We start from the raw sequence: 18,079 nt of genomic DNA on the forward strand, positions 1-18,079 counted from the left end.
AATTGGTGCCTCGGCTTATACTCGGGTCGGCTTATACTCGAGTATATACGGTACTTGCTGTAATTTACTTTAAATTTTTGCCCATATTCTTTTTACTTCTTCCTACCTGCTCAAGGTTTAACAACTTCTCTCTTTTTTCTTTCTTTCTTTTCGCTCTCTCTTTCTTTCTTATTAACATAAATTATTGCAATTAAAGTCTAGGGTAGCAATATATTGATATTGAGTAATAGTTGGGAAATAGGTGCCTATGGTTATTTGGAACAGGATATTTAAAATCTTAGAGAAACAAGATCAAATCTCTGTTCTGTTCTATTCATTCTTCATTCTATTCTATTATTCTGTTCTGTTCTGCTCTACTCTATTCTAATCTCTATTACAATCTTTGTTCTGTTCTGTTCATTCTTCATTCTATTCTATTATTTTATATACTCTATTCTTATCTCTATTTTATTCAATATTCTATTTTGTTCTGCTCTAATCTCTATTCCAATCTCTTTTCTGTTCTATTCATTCTCTATTCTATTCTATTGTTCTGTATACTCTACTCTGTTCTATTCTTATCTCTGTTCTGTTCTATTCTATCCTACCCTATCCTACCCTACCCTACCATACTCTATTCCAATCTATTCTATTCCAATCTATTCAAATCGATTCAATTCATTCTAATAGTATGAATTTTGGCATTAATCATTTGTTCTACATAATTAATATGAATATATTTACTTTTTTGAGAGTGTGGTTTCTCCTACAATCTTGTAGATCTCCTATAATCTTGTAGAAGAAAGATTTTACAATTAATGATTGAGTAACCCTGAATTTTTACTTAGTGACCTATTGAGATAGCAATGATTTAAACTTATGGAATATGTTTTAAATGAAAAATCTGAATATTTATCATGTGGAGGTTTGATTTAAGCAATTGTTTTGAAATAATATATGAAATCTCAATTATTAAGAAAATTATAATGATATTGTAATGAAAATGAAGATAATAGGTTTGATTACATACCTAAAGACATTTTAGAGGTTTTTGGTTACGATAAAAGAAGGAATTAAAAAAAAGATATTGAGGAAGAGATTTAGAAAGGGGAGGAAGTAACAGGCCCGAAAATGGAAAGGTGCAAGAAATAAAAACTATTCTGTGAACATAATATACTAGTTGGTAGCAAATATATCTTATAAATCTATTATTTCCATTCATAATTTAGTTTGCTTAACAAATAAGATATAACATGGTTTCTTCCCTTGCACATTGGCTGATCTAAGTTTGCCTATTTATTTAGATAAGCTTCTATGCCCTCTGTTCTTTAAATTATTGATCATGCTAATTTCAGTTAGAATCTTTGTATGCTAGTGATGTCAATAATTAGGCAACCAGAATAAGAGAATAACATAGTGGAAAGGGACCTTATTCTGCCCCAGCACCAAGCCGCAAATAATTGTGCAACAAGTTGTCTTGGGTGAAAAAAAACCAGGTGCTCTGCTCAGGCATGAAAATATGCCACTCAGACACTATTCGTTTCTGCCTACACCGGAAAAAAATTAGAGGGAACATTGCTCCCTTCTCCATGTGCCATCTTCAGTCAAGTAGTAGTTTTGTCTTTAAGAATGAGTACTCAAAGTCTAACATGTGTTGTAAATTGTTGAATGTCTGTTCCGGATGTTGGAAAGTAAGTGGCTCATCTAAGGTATTTTAGTTCCTATTGTGTGGATTGTAGATTGCCTTGGAAGGTCTGACTTTTACTGCTGAAGCTGTCTTATGTCCCAAAGCTGGCCAGTCTTCATCTTGTAATGTAGTAATCTGGGTTGTTTCAAATTTGTTGCATGAAGTTCCCTCTTTTCGGCATTGCTCCTTTTATACCAGAGTTGATGGTAAATCCCGGTCTGTATTGATTGGAGAGCTGGATTGCTGTGCATCTTGGTCTTCAAGCAGAGATCTTGGGCTGTGTGACTCTATTTCCTCACTAGATGGTAGTAGATGTCTTTGAGCTTCTTCTGCTGAGTTATAAATTGTAAAAGAGCCATCAGAATTTCTGATTTTTAAAATGGCTGGATAAAGTAATTGAAAACGCACCTTTTGTTTTGCTAATGTAAAGCATATTCTACTAAATGTTTTTCTTTTTCTTGTAACCTCTGCTGAATAATCTGTAAATAGGAGAATTTTGCAGCCTCTCACTTTAACTGGGTCTCTGTGATTTCTATAGGTTCTCGGCAATTCTTCTTTCTCCACATAGTCTAGAAATTTCATTATGACTGTTTAGGTCTTACAGCGCCTTCCTTTGCATTGTCCAAATTTTGAGGGCGTATCATCCCTATCCTATGGGCTCTTTCTACTTTGAAAGGGTGAGGAAGACCAAAAGCAGCAGGTAAGTCCTTTTCACAAATGGCACGCAATTCCTTTGCAGGGATATCTTCTGTAAGACCTCCCATTCGGAGGTTATTCCTTCTGGAGCGATTTTCTAAGTCCTCAATATGTTCATGTAATTTGGTAGTTGTTTGGATTGCATCTTTAAGCATGCTGTAGTTTTCCTCCACTTCTGTTTCTATTGTAGTCAAGCATTTGTCTGTTTCTTCAAGGCGCAATCCCTGTTGTGCTACATCAGCTTTTATAGCATTTAGAGTCTCTTGTATTGTATTTGTGAGTGTAGCTTTAAGGTCTGGAGCAAGAGGTTTAGTAACTACAATTGCCATGTTACTGTAATCCAGTGCTTCAAGGGTTAATGTAGTTTGAGTACCTTGCTTGGTAATTAAGGCTTTTGCTTGGGAGGTTTGTTGTCTTTGAGATTTGGGATCTGGAGAGGGAGGCACCATTTTGGAGACAGTCATTGAATTCCTCATGCTCTGTTCAGCTGTGTTTCTAGGTTTGTGTCCACTCCGTAAAAGGTAACGTTCCATAAAATACAGAGGCACCAGCTGTGGAAGTTCCCACCTGCTAGGAACCTGGTTTTTATTTGTATGACCTGTGGAGCAGGCTTTCTGGGGAAGGGTTGAATGGAACTCTCAGCTCAAGCTGCCTGCATACCAGTGCCGGAACCGGAACACTTTCTATCTGCTTTTTAAGCTTTACATAATTATCTTCTTTGAGTGATGAAGATCTAGCTGTTAAATTGATTCCCAAATACTTTACTTCTTTCACCATTTGAGCATCCATGTGATCAGTTTAGTTTTGTCTTTATTAATCTTTAGTCCCGCTATCACTCCGTATCTTTCAATTTGTGATAAGAGTTTTGAGCCTGACGTTACTGGATTTTCAAGTACGAAGACTAAATAATCAGCAAAGGCCTGTAATTTACCATATATACTTGAGTATAAGCCCATGTTTTTCAGCACAAAATATGTGCTGAAAAATCTGACCTCGGCTTATACTTGAGTCACTGGCCATTGGCCAGGAAACTCCCACACAGCATTTTTCAAAGGCTGCACAGTTCGGATGTGAAAGGCAAGGAGGAAGGAAATCTGGCAACACGAGGCTTTTCCTTGTAGGGCTGCTTCTGCTCTTGCTAGAGCCCAGCCAGCAAAACCCCTCAGCAGCCTGATTGGTAGCAGGCTGAACCAATCAAGCTCCTTCTCTACACAGAAAGGAGGCACTAGGAGAGCTGTCTGATTGGCAGCAGGCTGAACCAATCACAGCTCCTCCTCTATGCAGAAAGGAGGCACTGCAAGAGTTGCCTGATTGGCAGCAGGCTGAACCAATCACAACTCCTCCTCTATGCAGAAAAGAAGCACTGGGGGAAGGGGCGGGAGGGTTGAAGGGACTTTCAGAAGGAAGGAAAAGTGGATGAAAACACAATCTTTCTTCAAGGGGAACAGCTTCAGGTGACCATGTCTTTCTCTCCTGCTCAGAAATAGAAGTACCTTCCAGCAAGCCAGCAACATATTTTACAAGTAAAATAAGTTACCCATTTAAATTTGATTCATGTCTAGTAACAGAAGAGGTAATTTTGTAATAAAATGTTGTTTCAAATGGGAATAACTCTGTGTAATTAAACCTTTTCTTCCAACTATACTTATCATACCCAAGAGGGTTGTTAACAGATTGTTAACCTGACTTGTTTAAAACAATACAAAGGTTAGGCTAATATAATAGTATGAATTTTGGCATTAATCATTTGTTCTACATAATAATAATTATTTTTTTATAAAACTTTATTAATTCTCCTTGGAGGGAGGAGTCGACAGTCAGGATGGGTTGTACTCGCTTGTTAGAGGCGTGTCCGAGTCATAGAAGTATAAAAAGGCTGGAACCGCCCACAGACCCAGTTTTTCTGACTCGCTTCCAACAGAGACACGTGGCAGCACAACCTATTTTGTCTGTGACTCCTTATAAATGATCTCATTAGGTTAGTAATTCCAATTTATTCAGTTTAAAATTGGTCCTGAGGAAGCAGTAGGGTGCGGTGACCTCTTGGTACAGCTCTGTCTGCTGGGTGGTAGGGCCCCAGGCCTTCCACACACCCCTGGCTCCTTTTTTTGTCTCCTTCTGCCATTAGGGCTGCCTTGGAGCCACTCGCAGGCAAGCCATAAGCCTGGTGAGGGCTTCTGACTGGTTACAGTCTGGCTCTCTTTGCCAACGTTTTCCCCCTAGTCAGAACGGGCGAGACCTCAGAGTGACCACTTTCCCCTGGGGCTGGTTACAGTCTTAGTGGTGATTCATTTTATCTTGATTCCCTACCAGAGAGCTGGTTTCTGACTCCGTGTCAGATTTTCCAGGAAGCTTGGGAGAGAGTAAAAAAGAAAAAAAGGGGCCGATAGCTTGTGACGCAGCAGAAATTGTCTGTTTACTTAATTCTCAGGCCTCAGCTACGAGGCGTTAATTGTTTCTCCTAGTAACTCAGGGAAGTTTTTTCAAGCCCCTGTTGATCCCTTCTCCGGGGGTTTTGTTTGTTTTTTTGGATAAGTGAACCCTCTTAGAGAGGTTTTTTTCCTCCCCCCCCCCAATTATCGGCCGGCTGGAATTCATACAGTTCCAAGCTACTCCAGTTCCAAGCAACTCCAGCACTTTTGGCGCCATCTGCTGGCTTAATTCTATAACGGTCTCAGTACCTTCCCATACTCTGGAGAATTTACTCAGACCAGGCTGTAAAGGAGGAGATAGGGGCTAGGTTATTTTCTATATATTTAGATCTTCCTTGCAAGGGACATTTTCAACAATTTTTATTTATTCACCTTTGTTTTATTTGTCCCATCACAAACCCCTGCAAGGGGACTTTGTCTTACTAACTTTTCCTCTACCTTTTATTCCCTTCTCCCTTTTTCTAGCTGTCTTGCCATGTCAGACCTAGCTAAAGCAGGAGGGAAAAGAACCAAAAAATCTGTCAGGCCTCTACAAGTGGATTCTGATCTCATGTCCCCTATTCCAGACAACAGGGACCCTACCCCTCAACCTTCGAAAGCAAAGAGGCGTAGGGATCTTACCCTACAACGCCTCCATGAGAGAGCAGCTAGGGCTCTTTCCCCTACTCCCAGAATTTCTAATCAGGCTCCAGCTACTATTACCCCTTCTGGGTCCGCTGGAACTCTGGCTGCCAGCGTTTGGGGCCCAGCTGGTTTGCCAAATCAAAATTTGATCCCAGACACTTCTAGACCCCCAGTTCCTCTTTCTCCTACGATTCTCATTGCACCTCCAGTTCAACCTGGCCCTTCCTCAGAGGTCTCTCAACAGATACCTCAAGTGACGCCTCCCCCAGAAGTCCACCCTTCCTCTTCAACAACCTTTGATGCAGCAGCTATCCAGAGGTGGATTGATTCAGCAATTCAACGCAGCATTGAACTTAAGCTTAGCACCTTACCCACTACCATTCCTTCTAGACCAGTACCTGCGCCACCAGTGGCCCCTCTTTCCCTTGCTGCCTCTATCCTCAGACCTACCCAGGATTCTTGGTCTGACTCCTCGGCTGAGGAGTCGGATTCTTCTGACAAGGAACCTCCAGAGGGGGGTCATGCCGGTCTGTCTGAGGACGAAGAAGCTTCTCCAGCATTGCCTATATCAGCAGCCTTATTCCCAGCAGAGTTATTTTCTACCATTTTGTTGAAGGCTCGTTCAACTGCGGGGCTCACAGCTCCGCCCACTCAAGCCCAACCTTCTGCTTCCCAAGTGGAGACCCTGTGGAATCCTTACACGGAGGAGCAAGACATAATACCGGCCCCGCCACTCTTCGTAGAGACTATTACTAAACAATGCCTAAATCCGGCGGCAGGTCCAGCTCCTTCTAATCTAGAGAAGAGATTTTTTAATGTAGCTCCGGAGCTCGCCTCTTTCCTAGAGCCCCCCGCTATAGACTTCTCAGTTCTTGCCCTGCATTCTTCAGAGAACCTGCCGGGAAAGGAGGAGGATCTTCTAAAGGGAGAAGACCGTAAAATTGATCAGCTCCTGCAGAAGAGTCATCAATCCGCTGCTTGGGCAATTAAAGGAGCTACAACCTCTTCCTTTTTCGCCAGGTCCATGCTCATCTATATCAGACAGTTGCAGGAACAGATTCCGGCTTCTGACATTTCAGCCCAACAAAGCCTGAACAAGATGTTTGCCACCTGTCAACTACTTGCGGATACTACTCTTTATACATCACGGTTTGTAGCCAAAACCATGGCCTCCTCAATAGCGGCCAGGAGGATGACCTGGCTGAAGAAGTGGCAAGTGGATATTAAACACAAGTGGCGTTTTGCTACAGCAGAATACAAGGGTAAGAACCTTTTCGGTGATGTCCTGGAGCCCTTCCTCATCGATTCTAAGGACAAAAAGAAGATCCTACCCTCAAGCCAGAAGAAATCTTCTCAACGTCCATCTCCTTACTATCGTCGACCTTTTCGTCAGACTGATCAATCCTTCTCCTACTACAGAAGCTCAGCTCAACAGAGCTACAAACCTCACCATTTCCAGGACAAGAACTCTAGAGGCAGAGGAACCAAACGGCCCTTTCGCGGATCTGCAGGAAGCCGTCAGGGCCGAAGAGGTAGGTGGTGATATCCTCCACCCCGATCCCCTTTCAGTTCCCATCGGTGGTCGCCTTGCTAAGTTTGCCTCCCATTGGTCTGCTATTTCCTCAGATTCCTGGGTTCTCAATACAGTGGCAAGGGGTTTACATTTGGCATTTTCAGTACCGGGCCCTTCCTTTTGGTCTATCCTCAGCCCCCCGGGTTTTCACCAAGATTTTATCAGTTTTAGCTGCCCATCTTAGATCTATACCCATTCGTCTTCAATTCTATTTGGATGATGTCCTGGTATTAGCGAATTCCTTTAGCTTAGCTCAGGACCACTTGAAGACCACTGTCGAGGTCCTTACAGCTCACGGTTTTTCTATTAATATTCAGAAAAGCCATCTCACCCCTGCTACCTCCATCCTCCATTTGGGTACAGTTATCAACTCCTCAGTGGGTCTAGTAAGTCTCTCCCCTGAACGGATAAGTAGCATTAGGGGGTTGGCGTCCCTAATCCAGGGCGACCCTTTCCCCACCCTCTCCTCCCTTTCTTCCTCGTTAGGGAAGATGGTTTCCTGTTTTTCCATTGTTCCCTGGGCTAGACTTCACTCTCGAGATCTCCAGTGGTTTTTACTTCCCTTCCAAAAGCTTGGCAAGACGAACCCATCTTCCTCCACAGGTCCAAAGATCCCTGACGTGGTGGAAGTCCGGAGCCATCGAGGACGGTATCCTGTTCCGATCCTCCCCCACCGTAGCCATCACCACGGACGCCAGTCTGTCGGGATGGGGAGCTCATTGCGGCCAGCAGCAGGCTCAGGGCCTTTGGGACGCAAGCCAGTCTTCCTGCCCCATCAACTGGCTGGAGTTACACACAGTTTTCCTGGCCCTCAAGAGCTTCAGCCACCTGATTGCCGGACAGGACGTCCTCATCAGGACCGACAATATGGCCACCAAGGCACATATCAACCGTCAAGGGGGCACCAGGTCCAGGACTCTGATGCTAGAGGCCAAGAAGATCGGCCTCTGGGCAGAGAGACACTTGTCCTCTCTCCGATTGGAACACATATCGGGGACAGACAACATACAGGCGGATGCCCTCAGCCGGGCAACAGTAAAGCAAACGGAGTGGAAATTAGATCCGAGAGTTTTTCAGCAAATCTCAATGAGGTTCGGCAAACCATTAATAGATCTGTTTGCTTCCCCTCTCAACACCCAACTTCCCCGCTTCTTCTCCCGCTTCCCGTCCCAGGGGGCGGAGAACTACGATGCCCTCCACTGTCCCTGGCCCAGGGGACTACTGTACGCCTTTCCTCCATTACCTATCCTTCCCCAAGTTATCCACAAGATATTGGAGGAGCAAGCGGAGGTAATATTGATAGCTCCCTTATGGCCCAGGCAACCCTGGTTTGCGGACTTAAAAATGTTGTCAGTGGTGGAGCCATGGCAAATACCAGTGAATCCTCAACTGCTCTCCCAGGGGTCCCTCCTACACCCGGACCCAGGCAGGTGCCGCTTGACCGCCTGGCTTTTGAGCGGAGCGTCCTGAGGAGTCAGGATTTTGACAACGATGTCATTGATTATATTCATAAGGCTCGCAAACCTTCCACGGAGCGTATTTACTCCTCAACCTGGAAAACCTTTTGCTCCTGGTGTGAGTCTCAAGGATTGTCTCCAATTCGCATTCCCCTCTCAAAGGTCCTTAAATTTCTAAAACACGGCCTAGATAAGGGTCTCTCTCCGAATACCATTAAGCGGCAAACTGCAGCTCTTTCCTCCATCATCGCTTGTGACACCTGGATATCCCTTGCTCATGTTCCTTTGGTGTCCAGATTCCTCAGGGGCGTTTCCAACTCGCACCCCGCTGTGGTCCACCGTTTCCCCATTTGGGACCTCCCAAAGGTGTTGTATTCGTTAACAGAGCCTCCTTATGAGCCTCTACAAGAGGCTTCTCTACGATATCTCTCCTTCAAGGTATCTTTCCTAATTGCCATCACAACGGCCAGACGGATATCCGAGTTAGCAGCATTATCTGTCAGAGAGGACCTATGTCTTTTTCACCAAGACAAAGTAGTCCTCCGCCTTGACCCGTCCTTTCTCCCCAAAATCAATTCAATTTTCCACCGGAGTCAGGACATTATTCTACCAACCTTCTGCTCCCGACCTTCTCACCCTTCGGAACGCAGATGGCACACGCTTGACGTGAGAAGAGCTCTTCGTGTTTACTTGAAAAGAACACGGCCCATCAGGCAATCTGAGGCCCTGTTTATTTTTTTCTCCCCTCAAAAGATCGGCCTCAAAGCTTCTTCGTCCACCATTGGTCGATGGATCCGTGGGGCCATTGCCAAAGCCTATGACGTGGAGGGCGTCCAGAGGCCTCTAGGTATAACCGCACACTCCACTAGAAGTGCGGCTTCCTCGGCGGCCTGGGCCACTCAATGCCCCCTGGAGGACTTATGCAAGGCGGCTACCTGGACCTCTCTCACTCCTTTTATCCGCCACTATAAGATCGATAAATTTGCCTCAGCACAGGCGGCCTTTGGGCGGAGGGTCCTACAACAAGTAGTGGAAGTTGCCCATCCCTCGGGACAATAACTTTGACATGTCCCATCCTGACTGTCGACTCCTCCCTCCAAGGAGAATGAGTGTTGACTCACCTGATACGCTCTTTCTCTTGGTAGAGGAGTCGACAGTCAGTTCCCTCCCCTTATCTACCTTTTTCTTCTTTCCTTGTTTTTTTCCCCTCTTCAATGTAGAGCTGAAGAAGTTTCCTGTATATAGTCAGGGTTTTTTTTCTTGAATTAGTTGAATCTAGGAGTCTGAGTTGTGCTGCCACTCTGAGTCAATGTTTTCCGTTACGTCATCAAAACTGGGTCTGTGGGCGGTTCCAGCCTTTTTATACTTTATACTTATACTACTTTATGACTCGGACACGCCTCTAACAAGTGAGTACAACCCATCCTGACTGTCGACTCCTCTACCAAGAGAAAGAGCGTATCAGGTGAGTCAACGCTCATTTTCAATAAAAAGACATACAAACTTACAAACATTTAAACACATAATAGGGGTTACAACTACCCCTCTTTTCTTGGAGTCAATTTTTAATACAGAAAAAAGGATAAAATCTTAAATCTTTAAGTCAAACTAATATTCTAATTGAAAAGAAGAATTTTGTTTACATATTCTAATAAACATAGAGTTAAATTGATAAAAAAGAAAAACCAACAATAGCAACAACAAAAAATATCAATAACATTTGATTATATTCATACAGTTTTCATAACCTTATTTTTAACTTTATTCTTATCTATCCATGTATAAACTTTATCCCAAATAATATAAAAGTCAGATTCTTCTTGATCATTTAGGCTTCTTGTCATCATATCCATCTCTGCACAATCCAATTTTTTTTAAACTACATCCTCTTTTTTGGGGACATCTTCCCCCTTCCAATTTTGTGCATAAACTATCCTGGCCGCTGTTAGGATATGTACAACCAGATAAAAAAATATCTTTTTTATATTTCTGTTTGGCTATACCTAAGAGATAGAATTCAGGGGATTTTTCTATTTCATGTAATGTAATCTCTTTTATCATCTTTTCTATCATTCTCCAATATGTCCAAACTTTATTACAGGTCCACCATTGATGATAGTAGGAGCCTATTTAATTTTTACATTTCCAACAGTTTGGGGAGGTGTTTGGGTACATCTTAGCAATTCTATTCGGTGGGAGGTGCCATCGGTAAAACATCTTAATTTGATTTTCTTTTAAAGAGACCGAATTTGTCATCTTCCAATTTGTTATCCAAACTTTCTCCCACGTCTCTAGATCAAACTCTTTGCCAACGTTTTTACATCAAGTTATCATATTATCTTTGAGAGTCAAGTCTATATTTTTATGCTCAATCATATATTTATATGCTTTCCCTATTAATTTCTTTGAGTTTGTGGTCAATAAACTACTCAAAAAGTTTTTACTCTTGTTAAATATATATATTTTACTATCTTTTTGAAACTTTGACTGTATCTGTATATATTGCCACCAATCTATTTTAAACCCTTCTTCTTGCAATTTATCTCTTATTTTTAAAATCATTTGTTCATCAAGTAATTGTTTATACTTTGGTATCTTCCTATCCAATATCAAATTAGGATGGGATATCGCCTCTAGTGGGGATATCCAGTCTGGTACATTTAAAAAATGATCTTTCTTAATATCTTTCCATACTTCTAATAAATACTTTCTTATTGTATGTCTTTTGAAATAAGAATGTTTTTTCTTTATCATACCAAAGGAAAGCATGCCATCCAAGCATCAGGTCATGACCTTCCAGAGTTAATATTCTTCTATTTTCTAAGGTGACCCACTCCTTAATCCAAGTTAATGCAGCTGCTTTATAATAAAATTTCCAATTAGGTAGTGCAAACCTGCCACTTTCCTTTATATCTTCTAAAATACTTAACTTTATTCTCGCCTTCTTGCCCTGCCACAGAAATTTTTTAACAATTATTGTTAAATCTCTAAAAAATCCCCCCCTGTTTATAGGTATTGCTTGAAACAGAAACAATATCTTTGGTAAAACGTTCATTTTAATAGTTGCTATTCTTCCCATGAAGGATATTTTTAAGTTATTCCATATTTCTAGATCTTTTTTAATTTCTTCAATTAATATAATGTAGTTGTCATTTTTTAAGGATATAGTTTTGGCTGTGATCCAAATTCCTAAATACTTTACTTTTTTGACTATCTTCATGTCTGAAATAATTTCTAATCTTCTTTCCTGCATTTTTGTCATATTTTTAACTATAAGTTGTGTCTTATTTTTGTTAATTTTTAAGCCAGCTACCTTACCATACTCTTCTATCATAGCAATCAAGAATGGTAATGTTGTCAATGGATTTTCAATTATAAAAGTCATATCATCAGCATATGCTTGTATTTTATATGATTCTTTCCCAATAGTTATTCCTTGTATTTTATTATTAGCCCTAATTTTAATTAATAATGCTTCAAGGGATAAAATAAACAATAAAGGTGAGATTGGACATCCTTGTCTAACTCCTTTAAAAATTTCAATTTTTTCCATTTGTTAATTATTTAATATAATTTTCATTGTCTGTTTAGAATATATGGCATCGATCAAATTCACAAATTTGGTACCAAATTTCATTTGGTTCAAGTGCATTTTAATAAATGTCCAATCCACATTGTCAAATGCTTTTTTAGTATCCAAAAACATCAAGGACATTTGTTTCTCTGGGTGTTGTTCATAATATTCCAATGAATTAATAACCATTCTAAGATTGTTTTTAATTTGCCTACCCAGTAAAAATCCATTTTGATCCTGATGTATTATCTCTTCTAAGATCTTTTTTAATCTTTCTGCATAAATTGAAGTAAATATTTTATAATCAATGTTTAATAGTGATATAGGTCTATAATTTTGTATTTTATCTTTATCTGTCCCAACCTTATGAATTAACGTTATTAGCGATTCTGACCATGATTTTGGTATTTTAACATCCATAACACTTTCATTGAAAACTTCCAGCATATTATTTATTATTACATCACTTTCTATTTTATACCATTCCACCTGGAGAGCGTCTGGCCCTGTAGCTTTATTATTCTTTTGTTTTTTAATAGTTATCTGCAGTTCTTGTATTGTAATTAAACTATCTAACCTTGTTGTTCTTCCGTTAATTGTGGTAAATCTAATGAATTTAAATACCTAAAGATCTCATCTTCTTTAATATCTTCTTTCTTATATAGTTCTTTGTAAAAGTCTTGTACTATTCTTGCTTTTTCCTCACTTCTATATTTTCAATACCTTTATCATCTACTAGTTCTTTAATTATTTTTGATTGTCTATACTTCCTTAGTTTATATGCGAGCCATCTTCCTGGTTTGTTGGCATGTTCAAAATACTGCTGTTTGGCCCTTTTAATCTTTTCTGCTATTCGCTTTTGTTCAATAAGTTTTATTTTATGCTTAATTAAATCCATTTTTCTCTTAATCTCGTAGTCTTTAATATTATGTTGAAATACTAGCTCAAGTTGTTTCAACTCACTAGTCAATTGTTCATATTCTATCCTTTGTTCTTTATTTTTCTTTGCTGTATAAGAGATCATTAATCCTCTAATATATGCTGTAGCTGTATCCCACAAATTTTGAAAAGAAGTCTCTGAATTTTTTTTTTAAATTTTATAAATTTTTATTATTAAAATGGAAACATGTACATCTTATAATACATATAATACAGTTCGAAACATAAAAACACACGATACAGAAAAAGAAAAACGAACAAACAGAAAAAATAACGGGTAAAAGTAACGGCGAATAAACAGGAGAGTCGTATTGAAAACGAAAATTTGATCCAATTGTATAAACTCATTACCATGTTTCAAATAGTTTAACAAGAAAGTTAAATGCCAGAGTTGAAATAAACACATTGCAGAGAAGTTATTTGATATTAATAAAATTACATATCTAAATATATATAAAGTCTCGTGATATTTTATAAGATAATAGAATACTTTATACCAGATTTGTAACAGTTCGAGTTAGTATTTGAGATTGTATTCTTATAGCCTGATATTCACGTTTTTGCTTCCTAACCAATTATAAAAGGGGTCCCAACATTCGTTGAACGTAGCTAACGATTCATTTCTAACTAGTGAAGTCAATTTTGACATTTCTGCGCAGTATATTATTTTTTTAATTATTACTTCATTTGGGGGAACTTCTTCGTTTTTCCACCACTGCGCATATGTGAGTCTAGCTGCGGTTGTTAAGTGAATGATTAGGTGTACTTGGGATTTCGATAGATTTTGTCTGGTTATGCCCAATAAAAAACATTCAGGGGTTTTGTCAAGTGATAAATTTAACATTTCATCGATCCAATTTCCGATCTTATTCCAATATAAATTGGCTTTGGTGCATTGCCACCATAAGTGAAAATAGGTGCCCACTTCTCGTTGGCATTTCCAACAATTTGGAGAAAGTTTGTTATTTAATTTGGTTAGCTTAATTGGAGTGATATGCCATCGGTAATACATTTTGATCAAGTTTTCTTTATAGGAAGTGGCAATAGTCAATTTATAATTCCTAGTCCAGAGTGTTTGCCACTCCTCCTCTTTAATCTCGTTTTTGAGATCCAGATTCCATTTCTTAACATTAATTTTTGAGTTAAAATTGTCCAATTCATTATAAGATAAGTAGCAGTAGAAATTTTTAATTAGCTTGTCTTGAGGGCCTATACATAGCTTATCTAGAAGGGCATTTTTCCTTATCCCAGATTTTTTTTTGTCTTTGTTATATTTAGTTTGAATCTGGAGGTATTCCCACCATTCCACTTTTTGACCCAAATTTTCAAGTTCTAGCCTTGTTTTAATTTCCCCGTTTGAGTTTAGAATGTCTTTATATCTTATTATATTGTTTCTTTTGTGTAAATTTGGATGAACATAGGCTTCTAACGGGGCGTACCACATGGGAATTCCTTTATATAATTTGGTTTTGATCTTTTTCCAAGTGTAGATTAGTGATTTCCTAATCAAGTGGTTAGAGAAATATTTGTGGGTTGTCAGCTTTTCGTCCCAGAGATAATAGTGCCACCCTAAGTGGAGGTCGTGGCCTTCTAAGCTAAGAAGTCTAGTATTAGTTACACTCATCCACTCTCTCGTCCATGCTAGAGAAGCAGCAATATAGTAGTCCTTCCAGATTGGGAGGGCCAGTCCTCCTTCTTCTTTCTTACCTTGTAGGTATTTTAGTCGAATTCGGGGACGTTTGTTTTGCCAGATGAAATTGTTAGTTAATTTGGTCAGATTATTTAAAAATTCCTGTTTTAATTGTATAGGGATTGTTTGAAATAAAAACAAAATTTTGGGTAAAGTGTTCAGTTTAATGGCTGCAATCTTCCCAAGTAGAGAAAGTTGTAGGTTCCTCCATTTTAACAAGTCTGCCAGTATTTTGTCGATTAGAATGTCATAGTTGTTTGATTTTAAGCTAGACACTCTGTTTGTCAAATTGATACCGAGGTATTTTATTTTTGTGGCTATTTGAATATCCAATTTAGCTGATAATATATCTTTCTGTGATTGTCGCATATTTTTGGTTAGAATTTGGGTTTTAGTTTTGTTTATTTTGAGGCCTGCCACTGTACCGTACTCTTCCAGAACTTCTAATAGTTTGGGACCTGAGTCTAAGGGATCTTCTAAGATAAATACCAGGTCATATGCGAAAGCTTGGAGCTTATAGGATTCTTTCTTGCAATTTAATCCCCTTATATCTTTCTTGTCTCTTATAATTCTCGTTAGTACTTCAAGGGTTAAGATAAATAATAAAGGGGACAGGGGACATCCTTGTCTTGTACCCTTGTAAAGAGAGATTTTTGTCGATGTGTCCCCATTAAGAATAATATAGGCTGATTGGACAGAATAAATAGCTTTTATTGCATTTATAAATTTGGGGCCAAATTCCATATATTCAAGCTGTTTAATCATAAATTTCCAGGACACATTGTCGAAAGCTTTCTGGGCGTCAAGGAATATTAGCGCCACTTGTTTTTCATTATGAGCTTCATAATACTCTAGGGTGTCTAACACAATTCTAATATTATTTTTAAGCTGTCTCCCGGGAAGAAACCCGTTTTGATCCGAATGAATAAAATAGTTTAGAAATCCTTTGATTCTATTCGCTAAGATGGAGGTGAAGATTTTATAATCGGCGTTTAAAAGAGAGATCGGGCGGTAATTTGATATATCTGTTTGGTCTGTATCTTTTTTTGGAATTAACGCTAAATTTGCTTCTGTCCATGAAGTTGGAATTTTGCCTCTATCCAAGGCCTCATTTAATGTTTCTAACAGGGCTTTTTCCATTTCTATGGGAAGATCTTTGTATAGTTCTATAGGAAGCCCATCCGGCCCTGGTGCTTTATTATTTTTTTGATTTTTTATTGCTTCTTTTAGTTCCATATCGGTGATCGGTTTATTTATTAAATTAACCATTTCTTGTGGGACTTTAGGTAATTTAGCCTGTTCTAGAATTTCTTGCGTTTTTAGCTCCTGAGTATTGTTTTGTGTATTATCAGTATACTCATAAAGTTTACTGTAAAAATCGCCAGCAATCTTTTTCTTCCTTTCCAAGTCGTGACATAATTCCCCATTATTGTTTTTTAGACAATTTATAAGTTTCTTTTCTTTTTGCTTTCTGAGTTTATTGGCTAACCATTTGCTAGGTTTGTTGGCATTTTCAAAATTGTATTGGTTAGTTCTTTTAATTTGTTGTGCCAAATTTTGTTGGTCTATTAAATTTAGTTGGTGTTTGATTTGTAGCATGTTTTGTTTAATTTCTTTTTTTTTTGGGAATTTCTGGAGTTCTTCTTCTAATGCTCTATAGTCTTCTTCTAATTTAGCCGATTTCTGTTATTTTAATTTAAATTCTTTGGCCATATGTGAAATCGCTATCCCTCTGATAACGGCCTTGGCTGTGTCCCAAACATTTTGGAGACTAGTGTGGTCTTTGGGGTTTTCTTGAAAGAAGTAGTTTATTTCAGTTTTGAGTTTTCCCTTAAAATCTTCCTGAGTTAATATGGATTTTTGAAGAGACCATCTGCAGCACTGTTTAGTTCCTTTCCAAGTTACTTTGAGTGCATTGTGGTCTGAAATGTAATTAGAATCGATCTCTATCGATTGAATTTTGGTATTAATTTCTGTTGTAGCCCAAACCATATCTAATCTTGACCAAGATTGGTGCCTGTCGGAATAGAAGGTGAATTTTTTAAGGTTAGGATTTCTATCTCTCCAGCTATCTTTCAATTTTAGTTCTTTAATTAATTCAAAAAAAGCTTTCGGTAATATTCTTTTCTTTTGTTTGTTCATTTTGTCGTTTTTATAATCCAGTTCGGTATTAATTATGCCGTTAAAGTCTCCTAATAGACAGATGTTGTCTGTAGAGTGCTCTTTAATAATATTTAGCAATTTTTTATAGAATCTTTCTTGGCCTTCATTCGGAGCGTAGATATTAATTAGTGTTATTTTATCACGCTCTATAGTTAGTTCTAAAATTAGAATTCTGCCCTCCCTGTCTTTGAATTTCAATTTAGCTTGGATATTCGAATTGATATAACATATTACACCCCTCTTTTTTTCTGCGGCCAAAGATGTAAACAGATTCCCAAGTTTGTTTCTTTGGAGTAGATGTTCAAATTTATGTTTAATATGGACTTCTTGCAATGCGATGATGTCAAAATTTAGTTTAGCAATTTTATTTAAAATTTGATTTCTTTTTGGGGAGGCATTCAGTCCATTTATATTAATCGTATATAACTCGATTCCCTTGTTTGGTTTTGCCTGTGCCAAATTTAATTTATCTATATTTGGGTCTTGTTGCCCTAGTGCTTCTTGTTTCTTTTGGATATCCTGCATAGCCATTGTTGCCTGCAATTAAGTTATCGGTCGCCTGACTTCCCTCCAGACTGAGTGGGGTCTGCTCTGTGGGTTGTGGACTGGTTGATTGAGGGTTCCTTGGTCTTTTACTCTCTTGTATTTCAGAAGTCCGATCAGTGGGAAAGTTTTTATCAAAGAATTCTTCCGCTTTTTCAATCGAATCAATTTTTAGCTTTTTGTCTTGCCAGGTCACTAGCATGCCTTCTGGGACCAGCCATCTAAAGTTTACATTGTGTCTGGTCAATTTGGCTGACAGAAAGGTGTAGGGCTTACATAAGTCTCTGACGTGTTTTGGGACTTGTTTGAGGATTACCAATTGTCTCCCCTTAAATTCTATGGGGTCTTCCCTGGCTCTATGCAGAATTTCGTCCCTAACTGATTTTTTAACGAACTTGATGTGGACTTCTTTGGGGAGGTTATGGCATCTGGCGTAATTAGTGTTTATTCGGTATACTTCATCTATTTCATTAAGCATTGTATCCTTTTCAATGCCCAGAGCCTTTGAGAGAATATCAGCCATAGTGTCAGGTAGGTTTTCACTTTTCTCCTCCCTAAGATTTTGGAATCTAAGATATTGATTCGCTTTTTCGCTCTCTAATAGTATCACTGTATTTTCTAGTTCTCTATTGGCATGGACTAGTTTATCTGTCAGGTCCTCCATTTGTTTATGGTCCTGATCAATTCTATCTTCTAAGTCCTGAATTCTTTTATCTTGTTTA

General features: G+C 38.8%; 1 protein-coding gene across 1 annotated transcript in view; it reads right to left on the minus strand.

The window, feature by feature from the left end:
* The window catches only part of SLC38A1 (solute carrier family 38 member 1), a 108,355-nt gene extending 106,123 nt beyond the window's left edge, over positions 1–2,232 (minus strand). The window contains exon 1 of the mRNA XM_070754945.1: positions 2,177–2,232. Coding sequence (XP_070611046.1) covers positions 2,177–2,232 — 56 coding nt within the window. The remainder of the gene's footprint in view (positions 1–2,176) is intronic.
* Between the last annotated feature and the right edge of the window lie 15,847 nt (positions 2,233–18,079).

The sequence above is a fragment of the Erythrolamprus reginae genome, chromosome 6, assembly GCF_031021105.1.
Source record: "Erythrolamprus reginae isolate rEryReg1 chromosome 6, rEryReg1.hap1, whole genome shotgun sequence".
NCBI classification, from domain to species: Eukaryota; Metazoa; Chordata; class Lepidosauria; order Squamata; family Dipsadidae; genus Erythrolamprus; species Erythrolamprus reginae.